The sequence below is a fragment of the Salminus brasiliensis genome, chromosome 19, assembly GCF_030463535.1.
Source record: "Salminus brasiliensis chromosome 19, fSalBra1.hap2, whole genome shotgun sequence".
Classification (NCBI taxonomy): domain Eukaryota; kingdom Metazoa; phylum Chordata; class Actinopteri; order Characiformes; family Bryconidae; genus Salminus; species Salminus brasiliensis.
In genome coordinates this window covers 1,242,541-1,260,467 of record NC_132896.1, presented here as the reverse complement: position 1 = coordinate 1,260,467, position 17,927 = coordinate 1,242,541, and the positions used below count along the sequence as shown (strand labels likewise).

The 17,927-nt window shown below is 43.1% G+C and overlaps 1 protein-coding gene across 8 annotated transcripts in view; it reads left to right on the top strand.

The window, feature by feature from the left end:
• sv2bb (synaptic vesicle glycoprotein 2Bb) overlaps positions 1-17,927 on the top strand; it is a 55,982-nt gene that overhangs the window by 25,209 nt on the left and 12,846 nt on the right. For 4 of the 8 annotated variants that reach the window (XM_072663414.1, XM_072663417.1, XM_072663413.1 and 1 more), the window contains one exon: positions 12,190-12,731. In XM_072663414.1, coding sequence (XP_072519515.1) covers positions 12,275-12,731 — 457 coding nt within the window. In that variant the 5' untranslated portion in view covers positions 12,190-12,274. Of the gene's footprint in view, positions 1-11,180; positions 11,331-12,189; positions 12,732-17,927 lie in introns of all 8 variants that reach the window. The other 4 variants (XM_072663416.1, XM_072663415.1, XM_072663418.1 and 1 more) reach the window with 3 other exon arrangements.

Genomic DNA, 17,927 nt, shown 5'->3' with positions numbered 1-17,927 from the left:
GGGTGAGTATCTAGTGAAGGTGGAGATGGTGGAGATGTTTGGGAGTAGTGTGTTAGGCTGTGTGTGAGAGCTCTCTCTGCGGCTGGATCTGCTGGATCTGTCCTCTGTATGATCCAGGAGCCTCCGGTTCCTCTCCCCTGTATCCTACCTGCTCTAACTGGCGCTAAAGAGCTGAACAGAATGTGTGGAGAGTGGGAGGCAGCGGGACAGAACACAGCGGATTTATTTAGAGCTTTCAGGAGTTCACACTCGGCAGCAGATCCATAATCCAAAACCGAGAACACAGAACCACAGTGGAGCAAAAAAACACCTCAGTAACGTTTAGAGAAAAGGCTTCACAAGGTACAGAGACAAGCCTACACTCTTATTAAAGACCATGATTCTGGACGTCCTGAACCTGTGAGTGCTAAACTGGTTCTTAATTGGTGTAAAGTGGTTGTAGATGGTTCTTTATAGAATGTTTTCTATTATGGAAAGGTTCTATAGAGCGCAACACAAACTGATTCCAGTATCAATACTAGTCAAATTAACCCTTTTAGCTTTGAGTGCAGGAGAATGTACAGCATTAACAGTATTTCTGTGGTGTGTTGAAATAAAAAGGAAATGATACTTAGGTACAAAGACAATCACTTAAGAAACACCTAAGTAAAAGTAGAAATTACAGTAAAGTAGTAACACAATTCCTTTAGAAATGAGAAAAAGTGAAGTAAAGACATACACAAAAGGTAGAAATACTAAAGAAAGTGCATTAGCAAAAGTAATGAAATACTTAAGTAAAATAGAAATACTAAAGTAAAAGAATATATAACTAGAACAATACAAAAATAAAGAAATTCCAAAGTAAGGAAATACTTAAATAAATGCTAAAGTAAAGATATGCCTTAGTAAAAGTAATGAAATACTTAAGTAGAAGTAAAGAAATATTTACATAACAGTAGAACTACTGAAGAAAAGAAAAACCTGTGTAGAAGTAAAAGTAATAAAATGCCTAAGTATAGAAATACTAAAGTATAGAATTACTTAGGAGTAGAAATACTAAAGAAAATTAATACCTGTGTAGAAGTAAAAGTAATAATTAGAAATATTCAAAATAGAAATGCAAAAGAAAGCTGTAACTAATATTAAAATAAAGAAATTCCAAAGTACAAGTACAAAACTAAAGTATGGAAATAGAAAGAGTAGAATAGGAGTAGAAATGTTAAAATAAAGAAAATAAAAGAAATATTATTGTAACTAAAAGCAAAACTATTAAAGTAAAGAAATATCAAAGTGAAAGTAGAAATACTAAAGAAAAGAAATCCATACGTAAAAGTAATAAAATACTTAAGTAGAAATAGAAATACTGTGTTTTATTGCACTTTTTTGCATCATTTTTATGGGTGTGTCTGCAGCAATTGCCAGTTTTCAGATGAATGTTCAGAACTGTCTGTTGGTTTATTTATTTATTTATTTATTCATTTATTTGTGGGCTTTTTCATTTATTCATGCAGTCAGAAACCTCTCAGTTCTGCCCAATAACCTTTCCTTGCTGGTCAACCAGCTGTGTCAGCAATGGGTGCAGCGTAAAGTAGCTGAATGTGTTCAGTAGAGGAGGTGTTCACATACTGAGCTTGTTAATATTAATATTGAATATCTACCAAGAGCTCTGGGCCTCGTTCATCGGTGTCCTCCTAAGAACTTTCTTAAATTAGTTGTTGGTCTTAAGAATGGTTACTTATAAGAACGGTTGGTCTTAAGAGGGGTTGGTCTTAAGAGCAGTTGGTGAACACGACGCATGAAGTGATTCCAAATGTTCTTTTCTACAATATGAAAGACGTCACTGTCTGTAGCCTTTTCTAAATATACTGAATGATAGGTCCTCACACTACGCCCTCATTAGTGTGGTCCATCTACTCCCTTTCACTGCAGTTCGCCTCTGATGGAAGGATCGGTCTCCCTCAGTCTCTGTCTCAGAGCAGCTTGAGCAGAAGTGTGAGTACAGACCCGTAACGAGCTTCTCTGAAAATCATAAAAACCTCAGAAATCTCCTCATTTCTCCTCCATTTCCACCAGCATGATTTACAGAGCATCATTAACCGTGAGCTGAGGGTGTGGATCATAACTTACACCGCGCCGCAGTGGAGCAGCAACAGCAGCAGAACATCAGACACAATCGTGCTGTTAGAAATCTGAAATTCTATCAGAAAGTGAATTTTAATCTGAAACTTAATTTTGAACCTTAGATTAAAATAAAACATTTTAAAATGTCATTTTTAAATGAAATTTCATGTTGAACTAAAATTACATTTTCAAATTAAAATTGATTTAGAACTGAGATTGAATTTTTAACTGAAATTCAATATTTATATAAAAATTCATTTTGAACTAAAAATGCATTTTGAACTGGGATGGAATTTAAACTAAAATTAACATTTTAAATGATTTTTAAGATTTAAGATTAAATATTTAACTGATTTATTTTTTTAACTGAAGCTGAATATTTTATTTTAAACTAAGAATCAATTCTAAACTTAAAATAAATGTGGATTTAAATTGAATTTTGAACTTTTGAAGTGAATTTTGAAGTAAAACTGGATTTTATTTTAATAGAAATAATATAATTAATTGGAATTTTGATCTGACCCAAATTTCTAAGCTGAATCAAACAAATATCCAGTATTTCTTGTATTAATAATATTTTCCATGATAATGAAATTTATCACGTTTGAAATGTGGATACAGTATTTAATCTTCTATTTTTTGGGTGTGTGTTTCTAAGAGGAACACTCTCTGCAGTTTGTGTTTTATCACCAGCTGGGGAGCTTGGTCCACTCAGTCCTCTCTAGCTTATGAATAACAGAGAGCAGCTCAGAGCGGACGCAGATGAAACTGTACAGATTTCACTGCAGGTGAGATGTTTACAGTGTGTCACACCGAGCTTCTACACTGCCTTCTGCTCTGAGATCCATACACCTACAGAGCTCAGAGGATGTTCTCCACCTCTCCCTGAAGAACGCTGCACTGCACAGTCTGTTCCTGGCTCTCTCTGTAAACAGCAGCCGGATGTTTTATCATAAAGTTCCTCTCGGAGCTTTGGTGTCTGACCCAGATTTGAGTCCGTAAACCTGCAGTGTGGCGCTGAGGGAATGACCGCACATAGCCCAAATACATCAGTAATGCTTGTAGGGGACTGAGTGTTAAATAAAACAACAGCATACACTGCAGAACATCCACACACACACACACATACACACACAGATATCCATTAAAAAACACATTAAGTACTAAGAGTAATACAGTGATATCATCACTATACTGACCAGTGATCTGTGGTGAGGTGAAGAACCATGATAATCTGGGTCCAGTGTCTCCTGTCTGTCGAGGCTGGATCTACATATCAGTCAGTGAGTGAACAGTCAGTTCTTGAAGATGATGAAGGTGATGAAGCAGGAAAAATGGACAAGCATAAGAATCTGAGACACTTTGACAAGAACCAAACTGTGATGTTCTAGATAGACAACTGGGTCATCAGAACATCTCCAGAACATCAGGAAGCAGGTCTCACTGATGCTAATGGAAGCCCCGCCCACCTCACAACTTGTTATTATAAGGTGATTAGAGCTTCATTCTAGATATTAAAGCATTCAGGTATTTGATGTTGCACCCATTGCTGACACAGATGTGCAAATGGACACACACAGCTTGTCTAGCCCCTGTAGAGAAGAAGTACTGCCAATAGAATAGAACTCTCTGGAGCAGATCAACATCATGACCCTATTGGCTCCATGCTGCCTAATAATGCCAGACGTGGGCTAGAGGGGTATAAAGCCCCCCAGCATTGAGCTGGTAGTGATAGTGATGGTGGTGGAGCTCCATCCAGTACTTTTGGGATGAGATGAAGAGTTGGGGATGATCATCTAATATCCTGACCTCACTAATGCTCTTGTCGCTCAATGCAATCAAATCCTCACAGCAATGTTCCTCCTCCAAAATCTAGTAGAAACAATGAGCAGGATTTTTTTTCTTTTGGTCTGTCTGTGTGTCTGCGTTTCTCTTCTCCTGCAAACTCTGCTCTCCACCCATGAGTAAACCATCTCTCCTTCATGTGTGTGTTGCTGGAGCTGTGAGCTCATTAAGGCGTGTGTGATTAGCACTCTCGGCCGGTGGGAGGGACGGAGACGTGAGGATGGCAGAAATTCAGCCATGAGAAAACAAAGCTAACAATAACAGGCTAGCAGGACTTCCAGGACTTAACTCCATGGAGCTGCATGAAGCTTGGCATGGGCAGTGTGTGTGTGTGTGTGTGTGTGTGTGTGTGTGTGTGTGTACCTCTGCCCCCTCCTCCTCCTCTCAGCCTGGCTCTCCTCTCACCCGTTCTCTACTTTCTCTGTTGATGTCCCATAAGGTTTGGCATGCACAATGCAGACTTCCCACACACACACACACACACACACACACACACACACACCAGCCAAGGCGGCGTGGGAGCGACTCTGCTTTTGAGGCTCTTTACTTGAAAAAATGAACTTGTGCACGACTCACACTTTCTTCTACTTCCACTCACTGGCCATTTTATTTGAAACACCTGCCTTGTGCTTCCTCTCACTGGCCACTTTATTAGAAACACCTACCTTGTGCTTCCACTCACTGGCCACTTTATTAGAAACACCTACCCTGTGCTTCCACTCACTGGCCACTTTATTAGAAACACCTACCCTGTGCTTCCACTCACTGGCCACTTTATTAGAAACACCTACCTTGTGCTTCCACTCACTGGCCACTTTATTAGAAACACCTACCTTGTGCTTCCACTCAATGGCCACTTTATTAGAAACACTTACCTTGTGCTTCCACTCACTGGCCACTTTATTAGAAACCCCTACCTTGTGCTTCCACTCACTGGCCACTTTATTAGAAACACTTACCTTGTGCTTCCACTCACTGGCCACTTTATTAGAAACACCTACCTTGTGCTTCCACTCACTGGCCACTTTATTAGAAACCCCTACCTTGTGCTTCCACTCACTGGCCACTTTATTAGAAACACTTACCTTGTGCTTCCACTCACTGGCCACTTTATTAGAAACACCTACCTTGTGCTTCCACTCACTGGCCACTTTATTAGAAACACCTATCTTGTGCTTGTGCTAGAACTGATATGGTAGTGTTGATGGTTGCAAGTGTGTCCTGCTCCCAAAAATATCTGGACAGCAGCAGCTCTGTGGTCATAAAGTTAGCTCTGATGAAGGGTAGTGGTGGACAACTCTGGTCTGGAGAGCTGGACTCCAGCAGTTTTGTGCTTTTCCTGCTTAAGCACACCTGATTAAACTCACCTGTAAACTGCCAGGTTAACTGCCAACTGTGCTGGACTCCAGCCCTCGGTTGCCCAGTCCTGCTGTGCATCATCAGATGAGCTATAGTCTCTAGCTGAACACCAGCAAGGTACAAGGGACAGGATATGAGGCCTGTGGTGCAGAATTACATCTGTCCCCACAGGTCTGTACATCAGTGTAATTAGCTTTTATATAATGAAGGATATAATTAAATGTAAACAGGGCAGCACTCCAGGGGTTAAACACATGCCCTGTTGTTCATAATCGATAGCCCTGCAGACTGCACAGACTGACCAGCTTTTGGGGGCTGACTCTCGTCCACTTTCCCCCTGAGCTGCAGGTATTGGGTCATTTTGGCAGTGGTGCTGACGGGGAGTCTCTGAGACGAGCCCAGATGGAAAGTCTGACCTTCACTTCGCCTTCCCCATCACAACGCAGCAGCTGCAGTGCGCCGAGAAAGTGCAAAGTTGCAGTTAGAGACGGAGAGGGCAGCAGAAAGAGGAGAGAGGGTCAGGTTTCAGCTGAGGTTCTGCTCTGTGCTCAGTACAGGGTGAATAGCTGCTCCTACACTACTCACACTGCTCCCCACATCGTCAATACAGTAACAGCCCAACTACACCTGTACGGTTCCCGAAGGAAACATGGGACCACTGCGCAGATTAAGTGGTTCCCACTTCCAGAGAGTTGCTAGGCTGTTGCAATGTGGTTACTAGTGTGAAACTAGTGTTTTTGCTTTGTGGTACCAGGTTGCTATGTGGTTGCTAGGTGATTGTTAAGTAGTTACTAGGTGGTTGCTAGATATTTACAAGGCAGTTGCTCGGTAGTTGCTAGGTTTTTGCTAGGTTGTTACTATCTTGTTGCTAGGAGGTTGTGATGGTGTTGCTAGGTGGTTGTTGTGTTGCTAGGTTGTTGCTATACGTGTCTATAGGCTTGCTTGGTAGTTGCTAGGTGGTTATTACAGTGCTGCCATGGTGGTTGCTATGTTGTTGCTATGTGGTTACCTGCGTATGTTGCTATGTGGTTGCTATGGTATACAAGATAGTGGCTATAGTCTTGGTGTGTTGGTGCTAGATGGTTGCTAGGTAGTTTCTAGGTGGTTATTATCTTGTGGCTAAGAGGTTGTTATGGTGTTGTTAGGTTGTTGCGATACTTGTTGTTGTTTTCTATAGGCTTGCTTGGTAGTTTCTAGGTGATTATTACAGTGTTGCCATGGTGGTTGCTATGGTATACAAGATAGTTGCTATAGTCTTGGTATGTTGGTGATAGGTGGTTGCTAGGTAGTTGCTAGGTAGTTGCTGGGTAGTAGTTATGGTGTTGCAAGGTCATTGCTATGGTTAAATGGTTATTTTGATTGGATGTTCTATGTGCAATCTTTGAAATCTCTTAAACAATGGCTCTATATGGCGCTAGAAAGGGTCAAAGAAACAGTTTTCGGTACTACTAGGAGTGAAGTTAGCTTTCTAATCTAACAACAGTGGCCCACACTCTAATCAACTATTGGACTATTGTGGAACTTTTTTGGTGTCATATAGAACCATTGTCATTACTGAAGAACCCTTAAAGAACCACATTCAGATCAGCAGAGTGTTCCCAGAAACCTCGGTTCTCTAATCGCGGTGTAACCACAGGTGGAACCAGCACCACTGGGATGGGAATACCCGCGCCGCTCCAGCTGCAGCGGAATTGATTACATATTGATCTTGCCCAGACAGCGCTTTATACGGTTCCTGCAGGATCGGTTTCTCTGAGGAAAGTCACTCTGCGCATACTAACTAACCCCTCACTCCCTCCCGCCTCACACTGAGGCTGTTCTCCCACAGCACTCCGCCTGCCCAACACCTCTTTCATTCAGTTGCAGAGGTGGCGTAGTACCCAGAAATCTGTCCAGCAGTGATCTGCACTGGTGCAGTACACCCCATCAGCCATAACATTAAAACCACTGGAATAATGCTGAGTAGGTACAACTGGTTCTGGTACAACTTAAAGACCTCTGACCCACCGACCCTCAACAGTGACCCTCCACAAGAGCTCCTGTGGTATCTGGCATTAAGACTATCAGCTGCAGATCCTGTCCTATAAGTCCTATAAGTCCTATAAGTCCTGTAAGTCCTGTAAGGTGTGAGGTCCATGAGCATCAATGAGCCTTGAGCAGTTTTGGTAGATACTGACCACCTAAGATCTGTCAGAACTGTCGGTTCTGACCCAGCTGTCCAGAACATCACAGCTTGGCACATCACTGTCAAGACCTTCCTGCCTAATACATCCAGCCCTTGACAGAAGCGTTACTCACTTCACCTGTCAGTGGTACTAATGTTATGGCTGATTGGTGTATGTACAGAACACCAGTTTAGAACCAGGACCATTAGATCTCTCTGTTGGAGTGATGCAACCTGACACTGACTGGTTTCTGGTGACTGGAGTCCTACAGAACCCACTTTTAGAGTCTTTTAGAGATGACTGAACACCTCCACACGCTTTGAGGAGAGTGTGAGATGAGTTAGCACCATGCTAATTGGTGTACATATGCTTCCATTGCATGTTAGCTACAATAGCCTTGTGATACCTTGTAGAGTGTGTAAACTGTTCGGCTACATTCAGGGATATGGGTGTGTGTGTGTGTGTGTGTCTGTGTGTGTCTGTGTGTGTGTGTGTGTGTGTGTGTGTGTGTGTGTGTGTGTGTTTGGCTGTGTAAGCTTTACTGTTTGACTGGGGTGCTGCTCTGGGGTGCTGTGATGAATCACTAATGGAGCCGTTCCTGCAGGAGAACCTGAGACAGCAGAGAGAGAGAGAGAGAGAGAGAGAGAGAGAGAGAGAGAGAGATACTGTGTGAATGAAAACAGTGCTAATTAAATGTCAAAGAGAAGGTAAGGAATGACAAGCGAGAGAGAGAGAGAGAGAGAGAGAGAGAGAGAGAGAGAGAGAGAGAGAGAGAGATGTGAAAAAGCAAGACGCAAGTACCTGAGCGTGAGCAACCAAAAGAAAGAGAGAGATTAAATATATAACAAGAATGGACGAGCATGACAGCAAGAGGGCGAGAGAAGTAAAGGAGAGAGAGAGAGTGTGGAAGGAAATAAAGATAGATACGTAATGAGAGAGAGAGAGAGAGAGAGAGAGAGAGAGAGAGAGAGAGAGAGAGAGACAGAGAGAGGGAGAGAGAGAGATAGAGAGAGAGAGAGAGAGAGAGAGAGAGAGAAAGAGAGAGACAGAGAGAGAGACAGACAGACAGAGAGAGAGAGAGAGAGAGAGAGAGACAGAGAGAGAGAGAGAGAGAGAGAGGGAGAGAGAGAGAGAGAGAGAGAGAGAGAGAGAAAACTGTATGAAATGAGTGAGAGAGGGGGGTCTCAGTGAGAGGGGAGGGTGGGGGTCTCTTGTGGAACCCTGTTCTCACTGAAGGAAACTGAATTACAGGTGTGTGTGGGCCGAGTCCGGTCACATGCTGTTAACTCTGGCTGTGAGAGCTGTAATCTCATTCCACTGCACCGGGAGGCGCCAGTGCTCCTCTGGGGGTGGATTAATAAATAGAACAGCAGAATTACAGACATGCTAATTCTGGATTCTGGGGATCTACATATTAGGCAGCGAGTGGACAGCCAGCGTAAGAATCTGAGACACTTTGACCAGAACCAAACTGTGATGTTCTAGAGCGCTGAATGGGTCAGGCAGGTCTTGTGGGGTGTTCCCAGAATGGGCTGGTCAGTACCTACCAAAAGTGCTCCAAGGAAGGACAGCCAGTGGATGAACTGGCTGAACCAGGCCAGGGGAAACACCAGCCTGCTCTGAAGCTAGAAGTAAACCAATGACTTCCTAAAAACGGGCCTGTCCTGGTGCTGTTAACACATCTCCGGTGTTTCCCCTGAGAAAAAGTGGCTCAAATGAGTCCACCCGAGACCGATCCATCTCCCTGTCGGTGCACAGCGATGCCTTTTAACCACAACAACAAATACATTTACACTAATCAACATCGCTGATCTGAGAGGGATGTTCTAGGACTCTATTAAAACTGCGATAGCTTTTTAAGAAACCTGTAAACCCAACCACAGTTTTGCAGAACGTCCAGGTGGATAACTCACATTCGATCAGAGGTCGAGCTGCTTATTGTACTGTTGGTTATTTTTTATTGAGTTTTCTTCTTTTTAAGCGGAGTGAAATCAACTGAATCACAGCTATAGTCGTGTACTGTAGGCTGCTCCCTGCCCTGCCAGGGGGCGCTAGTAATGTTGTAGTTCTAATATAGAGTACGCATCTCTGCAGTTCTCTACACTTTTGGCCACTGGATACCACAAAAACCCTGGATACCACATAAACATTAGATACCACAGAAGCCCTGGATACCACAGCAACACAGATACCACAGCAACACTCATACAGCAACACTGGATACCACAGCAACACAAATACCACAGCAACACTGATACCACAGAAACACTGGATACCACAGAAACACTGATACGACAGAAACACTGGATACCACAGCAACACAAATACCACAGCAACACTGGATACCACATAAACACTGATACCACAGAAACACTGAATACCACAGAAACACTGATACCACAGAAACACTGGATACCACAGAAACACTGGATACCACATAAACACTGGATACCACAGAAACACTGATACCACATAAACACTGGATACCACATAAACACTAATACCACAGAAAGACTGGATACCACAGAAACACTGGATACCACATAAACACTAGATACCACAGAAACACTGATACCACAGAAACACTGGATACCACATAAACACTGATACCACATAAACACTGATACCACAGAAACACTGGATACCACATAAACACTGATACCACAGAAACACTGGATACCACAGAAACACTGGATACCACATAAACACTGGATACCACAGAAACACTGATACCACATAAACACTGGATACCACAGAAACACTGGATACCACATAAACACTGATACCACAGAAACACTGGATACCACAGAAACACTGATACCACATAAACACTGGATACCACAGAAACACTGGATACCACAGAAACACTGATACCACAGAAACACTGGATACCACATAAACACTGGATACCACAGAAACACTGATACCACATAAACACTGGATACCACATAAACACTGATACCACAGAAACACTGGATACCACAGAAACACTGATACCACAGAAACACTGGATACCACATAAACACTGGATACCACAGAAACACTGATACCACAGAAACACTGGATACCACATAAACACTGATACCACAGAAACACTGATACCACATAAACACTGGATACCACAGAAACACTGGATACCACAGCAACACAAATACCACAGAAACACTGGATACCACAGAAACACTGGATACCACATAAACACTGATACCACAGAAACACTGATACCACATAAACACTGGATACCACAGAAACACTGGATACCACATAAACACTGATACCACAGAAACACTGATACCACATAAACACTGGATACCACAGAAACACTGGATACCACAGCAACACAAATACCACAGAAACACTGGATACCACAGAAACACTGGATACCACATAAACACTGATACCACAGAAACACTGATACCACATAAACACTGGATACCACAGAAACACTGATACCACAGAAACACTGATACCACAGAAACACTGGATACCACATAAACACTGATACCACAGCAACACAAATACCACAGAAACACTGATACCACATAAACACTGATACCACAGAAACACTGGATACCACATAAACACTGATACCACAGCAACACAAATACCACAGCAACACACATACCACAGAAACACTGGATACCACAGAAACACTGGATACCACATAAACACTGGATAAGACAGGAATATATATGTGCTGTTTGTTAACAGGTCCAGAATGTGCTGCTGGGAGGATTTGAGCAGTTTGACGTAATGTTCAGTCACCAGACGCCATCAAACACACCAGCCAGACACGTCCAGAAGACTCTGATTATCTTTCAGAACCTCTAAACTGAAGAACACCTGGAGTCAGAAGCTTTTGTAAGTTGTGTAAAGTTTGATTTGCTTTGCCACCTACTCCACCAGAAAGAGTGGGTTTAGAGTAAAAACTGACCCAGTCAGAGCTGGAGTTCTACAGTGGAGGTTCTAGATAACCTCCCCCAGTCAGAGCTGGAGTTCTACAGTGAAGGTTCTAGATAACCTCCCCCAGTCAGAGCTGGAGTTTTACAGTGGAGGTTCTAGATAATCTCCCCCAGTCAGAGCTGGAGTTCTACAGTGGAGGTTCTAGATAAGCTCCCCCAGTCAGAGCTGTGGTTCTACAGTGGAGGTGAAGGGAAGCAGACGTCTGAAGCTCTAATAAAAGCTCCTCACAGAAAGTTCTTCACCTAATGGTGATGAAGACGCTGCCTGATGCCTGAGACACGGTTCTACCAGAGTTCTGAGAAGAGTTCGGCTCTAGAACCTGCTTTTAAAATCAGATCATTAAAATGGTGGAGGGATACATGCTGCAGGGTGTAGTGCTGCTACAGAAAGTAGTCCCTAAAGAGAACTGCATTAGTTTAGATTCTCCACTATTTTACCCTCATCATCATCATCATCATCACCATTTTATATAAAACTCAGAAGACTTGTGTAGCTGCACTGGTGGGTTTGGATAGGAAATAAATTATGGGCTATATTTGTGTTGTAGTCATGTGTGTGTCAAAAGGTCTCATGACTGATTATTTCCACTTTACAATTGCATTTAATTGGTTGAGTCTATCTGGCTGACTGATTGTCTGCCTGTCCTACCTGTTTGTCTCACTCTCTATTTGACTGCCTGTCTGCCTTTCTGTCTGACTGTCTGTCTATACATCTGTCTGTCTGACTCACTGTCTACTTTTTCTGTCTGTCTTTCTAGAGCAGAATACCTGTAGGAGCTAATCTGAGGATTATGCTGATTTAGCTCTCCGCTTTGCTGAATCTCAAAAATCTGAACACACACAATGGCTGACCCCTACCAAAACAGCTATCACCATGGCGACGCCGACGGATACAGAACGTACGGCGAGGGCGGTCAAGATGGTTACGGCTACCAGACCGACTACCCGCCCCAGGAGGAGGATGCTGCCAGCGATGTCACTGAAGGTCATGATGAGGAAGATCAGATGTACGAGGGTGAGTACCAGGGCATCCCGCACCCAGACGAGATCAAAGCGGCCCGCCGGGCAGCCAGGGCCAAGGCTCGGGCAGCAGTGGACACCGTGTCGGAGCAGGAGGAGCTGGCAGAGCAGTATGAAGACATCATGGAGGACTGCGGGCACGGACGCTTCCAGTGGAGCCTGTTCGTGGTACTGGGGTTGGCCCTCATGGCGGACAGTGTGGAGTGCTTTGTGGTTGCCTTTGCCCTGCCCAGCGCTGAGAAGGACATGTGTCTGTCCAATGCAGAGAAAGGCATGCTGGGTAAGTCAGATACTGCATCAGTTTTAAAAATGTATTTATTATCATGATTATTTTACATTATACACAACCGTGAACTACCAATATGCTATCATTCATGGTAGCCAATCAGAACAGAGCTCATTTACATATTTACATTATTTTAAAGTGGCCAGTGAGTGGAAGCACATGGTAAGTGTTCCTAATAAAGTGGCCAGTGAGTGAAAGCACAAGGTGGGTGTTCCTAATAAAGTGGCCAGTGAGTGAAAGCACAAGGTGGGTGTTTCTAATAAAGTGGCCAGTGAGTGGAAGCACAAGGTGGGTGTTTCTAATAAAGTGGCCAGTGAGTGAAAGCACAGGGTGGGTGTTTCTAATAAAGTGGCCAGTGAGTGGAAGCACAAGGTGGGTGTTTCTAATAAAGTGGTCAGTGAGTGTACGTATAAGGTGGGGGTTTCTAATAAAGTGGCCAGTGAGTGGAAGCACAAGGTAGGGGTTTCTAATAAAGTGGCCAGTGAGTGGAAGCACAGGGTAGGTGTTTCTCATAAAGTGGCCAGTGAGTGGAAGTGCAAGGTAGGTGTTTCTAATAAAGTGGCCAGTGAGTGGAAACAGAAGGTAGTCATTTCTAATAAAGTGGTCAGTGAGTGGAAGCACAGGGTAGGGTGTTTCTATTAAAGTGGACGGGTATTCTGTTCAGTAGAACTGTTTTGAGTATCTTTACTGTCGGAGGTTTAAAATAAAGGTACTTTTAATTTGCGCTGCAACCAAAGCAAAATTTGATCTTTATATGAAAATTTATGTGACTGCAGACGCAGTGTCCATTTGTACAGTCTGGCATGAATTCCCAGTCTAATTACTCCAAGTGATTTTGTGCTTTGGGACGGGCCCAGATGAGGGCAGGCGTTCAATACTAGCCAGCAGCTACTTAAGCACAGCATAAATTACGAATGCTCTCAAATGAGCTATACAGCACCGTCAACGATTCGGTTCATCTGGCTGTTCCTCTCACTTGACTCTGCATCAGTTAATAAATGCTTGTGGTGATCAGAACCCAGCACTCCACAGCTGAAGACGTTAGTACATGTTCTAGATAACCGTGAGTCATACAGTGTCAGAAACCACATAAGACAGTCTATTAGAGGTCTTATACATGTTTGGCCACAGGATACCACAGAAACATCAGTTTGGGGCTGTAATGCTGAGTAAACTCCAGAGCAGAGCCAAACCCAGTGAGGGAAAGTGAAGCAGCAGGTTTGCTAATATTAACAGCAGCCACACCAAGATGCTTCTAGTTGATCAAACTGTGGATGTTTAGAGCTGCTCACTGTCTTCAAGGTTTATTATTTACTCACTAAATCACTGAGAGAGTTTTTTAGATTTACACTGTCTAATCATGTAATTCCCAAAACTGGTGTAAAACCTGCTATACTGAACACAAAAACACCAAAGAACGGCACTAACATTTGACATAAGTATTCAGACACAGTTGTTTTGTGTTTGTACTGTATGTTCTGTTGAAATTTTGCCACTGTTGAAAAAAAAAACCAACCTGAGTCTTCAAGGGAAAAAAGAAATACGTTGATCAGCCATAACATTAAAATGATCTGCCCAGTATTGTGTAAGTCAAAACAGCACTGACAGATCGAGGCATGGACTCCACAAGACCTTTGAAGGTGTCCTGTGGTATATGGCACCAAGAGTAATGTTAGCTGAAGGTGGGCGGGGCCTCCATGCATCAAAGAAAGCTTTAAGTGCCCATGACACTGGTACTGGTACATGGTATGCATACCATAACCGCTGCATACTGGGAACACTCCACAAGACCTGCTTCATGATGTTCTGGAGATGTTCTGACGTGGTCGTCTATCTAGAACATCACAGTCTGGTTCTTGTCAAAGTGTCTTACGGTTGTCCATTCTTCCTGCTTCATCACCTTCAAGAACTGACTGTTCACTCACTGTCTGATATGTAGATCCACCCCTCGACAGACAGGAGACACTGGACCCAGATTAGTTTTAATGTTATGGCTGATTGCTCCCCAAAAATTGAACAAATGAACAAACACATTTATTTTGGAGAAGAGAAGGGAGGCTGAATGTAATAAAATGCCCTTTCCTGTCTGGGTTCTCTAGATTCTACTGATCTGCTACTCATGTGGATCCATAAGCTAGTCAGCTCTGTCAATAGATTTACTGAGGCCATGAGATCCAGATCAGCTGAATCAAGGAGAGCTGATGCAGATGAGCAAGTGGAGTTAATGGTGGATCTGGAAGTCGTGTCTGAAGTAGAGTGAAGTTTAAAACACTGCAGATTAAAAACTGGGATTACAAATGAATAGAGCTGTAACTGTTTAGAACGGATCATCTCTTCGTTCACAATGATGTGTTTTAATTTGCTTACATATCTGGAGGACACACCCTCCTTTTTACATATTCTACTGGTTTTCCAGTCATCAAATTCATTGACAGCAGTGCTTAAGTGAGTTCATGTTGCCTGCGAAAGTTATAGTATAAAGGTCCTATAAGTAAAACCTAATGTCCCATTTCCATAAATATCACATGTATCACTTCTACATGTGCTCTAATTAATCTACTGATTACTTCGGTCACTTCTTGGTTCATTATATCATTTATAGCTCCAGCGTTCAGCCGAGTCTACCAACCAATCAGCTGAGGAGTCCAGAACTGTTTTATAAACATACAATAAATCACAGAAATAAATTTGGTTGTGTTTAGAACTGCAGTAACATGACAGAAGCAGAATTCAGACACCGAACAGGTCTCAGCTGATCGACTACATTTAGGGTCAGGGTAGTGTGTGTGTGTGTGTGTGTGTGTGTGTGTGTGTGTGTGTGTGTGGAGGGTGGGATTAGATTTGTGACACTCTGTTATCCACAAGCACACTGTACTGATCATGCGGGCTGTTTTATTCAGCAGTAGAATTAATACAGAGCACACACAGATGGTCATGCTGTGGGGGGCGTATGAGCATGAGAGAGAGAAGCAGAGAGAGTAGAAAAAAAAGAGAGAGAGAGAGAGAGTGAGGTGCAGGGTGAGATGGAGAGTGATATAAAGCATAGAGAGAAAGAGAGAGTTGGGGGGGGGCAGGGGAAGGGTAAGGGGGTGACAGAGAAAGAGAGAGACAGGGAGAGATGCCCTGCGCTCTCTCTGTAGGAGAATCCCTCTGTTCGGGCTCTGTGATTGGTCAGTGTTAATCCCTGCAGGTCGTGCTGAGGCTGCTCAGGTTATCAGTGCAGATTTACACCAGGATTCTCTTTTCTCCCTCCCTGAAATCTGATTGGCTGAGAGAGAGCAGCAGTGCTGATGCCGTAAAGCTGTACGGGCCATAGTCCACTCAAGTTCCCATCGCTACCCAATAACTCACATCAAAGCCCACCCACATCAATGCCCACCCATCCCCTATCACAGACCATACCCCATACCACTCACCCTCATAAAACCAACCCCCTGCCCACCCACTCCATTAAACCCCACCCCCACACCATTTACATTTTACAAAACCACCCACCCATCAAACCACACCTTTACCCAACACTGCCAACTCTCAAACCAACTGTCGCTATCAGACCCCTACCCAATCCTGCCCATCCCCAACCAAACCACGCCCCCACACCACTTATCCTTATATCACCCACCCTATTAACCCCCTTACCCATCCTATCAAACCCATACCCAACCTCACCCATCCCTTACCAAACCACACCACCCACACTTAGAAAACCACACGTCTGCCCACCCAACTCCAGAGAGAGAGAGAGAGAGAGAGAGAGAGAGAGAGAGAGAGAGAGAGAGAGAGAGTGTGTGTATCCGATGAAGGTCAGGGTGTGTGTATTGATCTGCTGACTCGGCTGTTCCCTCAGACAGTTGGAGAGGGGGAAAACACTCACACATTCTGGGCACGTGCCACACACACACACACACCCAGCTGCCCAGTGCTACATCACTCTTAGTTATTGAAGAGAAAGTGCTGGAACTCCCAGCTCTGCTCTGGTTTCTGTCCAATCACAGAGCAGCATCACGCTTTCTGATACAGGGCTGCACTGATCTGAGACCCTGCTGATGAGAGGTTTCCATAAAAGACAGTAAACTAGAGATGCTCACAAACACCTTCTACTCTTGTATACTCCACACCAGCCTTCCCTGCTAAAATATCCACAAAATATCAGCGTCCAAATACTTATGATCAGTGAAACCCACCATCTGACCCACCACCACATCTACAGTACCCTCCTGACCCACCTGTGTGCAAAACAGCAGCTAAGGAGTCTCTTATTGTTTACTTAGAGGGGTCTTAGTGTGTGAAACTACCTCCACCATGTTTGAAGGCTGTCCTTTAACCTGGCTAGCGCTCACTCTGAGCTGGTCAAATGATTTAAAAATAAGTCAATACATGAACAAATTCTTTGCAGTAAACAAACTTAAATATAATTTTCCTGTACATTTTAGAAACATTAACATCATAAAATAAATATATTTACCATTTGATATTTATTTAACTATTAATATACATAGAGTCATATGCAGTGATTTGAGCACCCTTGTTAAATTCCATTTTTTATATTAACTGCACATCATAGCTAAATGCAATATACACAAACAAATATATCAAATAATCCTACATTAAAACTGACGTGCACATTTTAGAAAACAATTTCTGTTTACTGAATTTAATTTGAAATAATATATATATACATATGCTTAGTACATGGCATATTGTTATGTTTTAGTATTTCTAATCTGTTAAATACAGTAAATAAACAGTAATTGTGTATTAAAAGGTCTCTATAGAGAGTGTGACACCTATTGACCAGGGGTGCACAAACTTTTACACCAGTGATGAACAGTAAAATATTACTGTATGTGACCAGCCGCTGGAGAAGAGCTTCAGTTCAGCAGCAGTTAGAGTTTTATTCTGTTGATGATGAAAATGCTCCGGCTGAAAAGAACAGAGCTCATATTCATATTCATCCATCCCTGTAAGTGAACGCCACACTGGCAGCAGCTCCCCTAAAAGCATTGTGACAGCCGGGAGAAATGGCCCAGCGGTGAGAAAGTGCTCTCACACTTCAGCAAACTTTTCACCAACACTGACCTGACCTGCAGGCCTGTACATCTCGACAAAACACAGGGTTCTAACATTTGCATGGATTTCCATATATTATTTAGATGAAGGCCTGGGTTTCAACTACAAACTTTACAAACT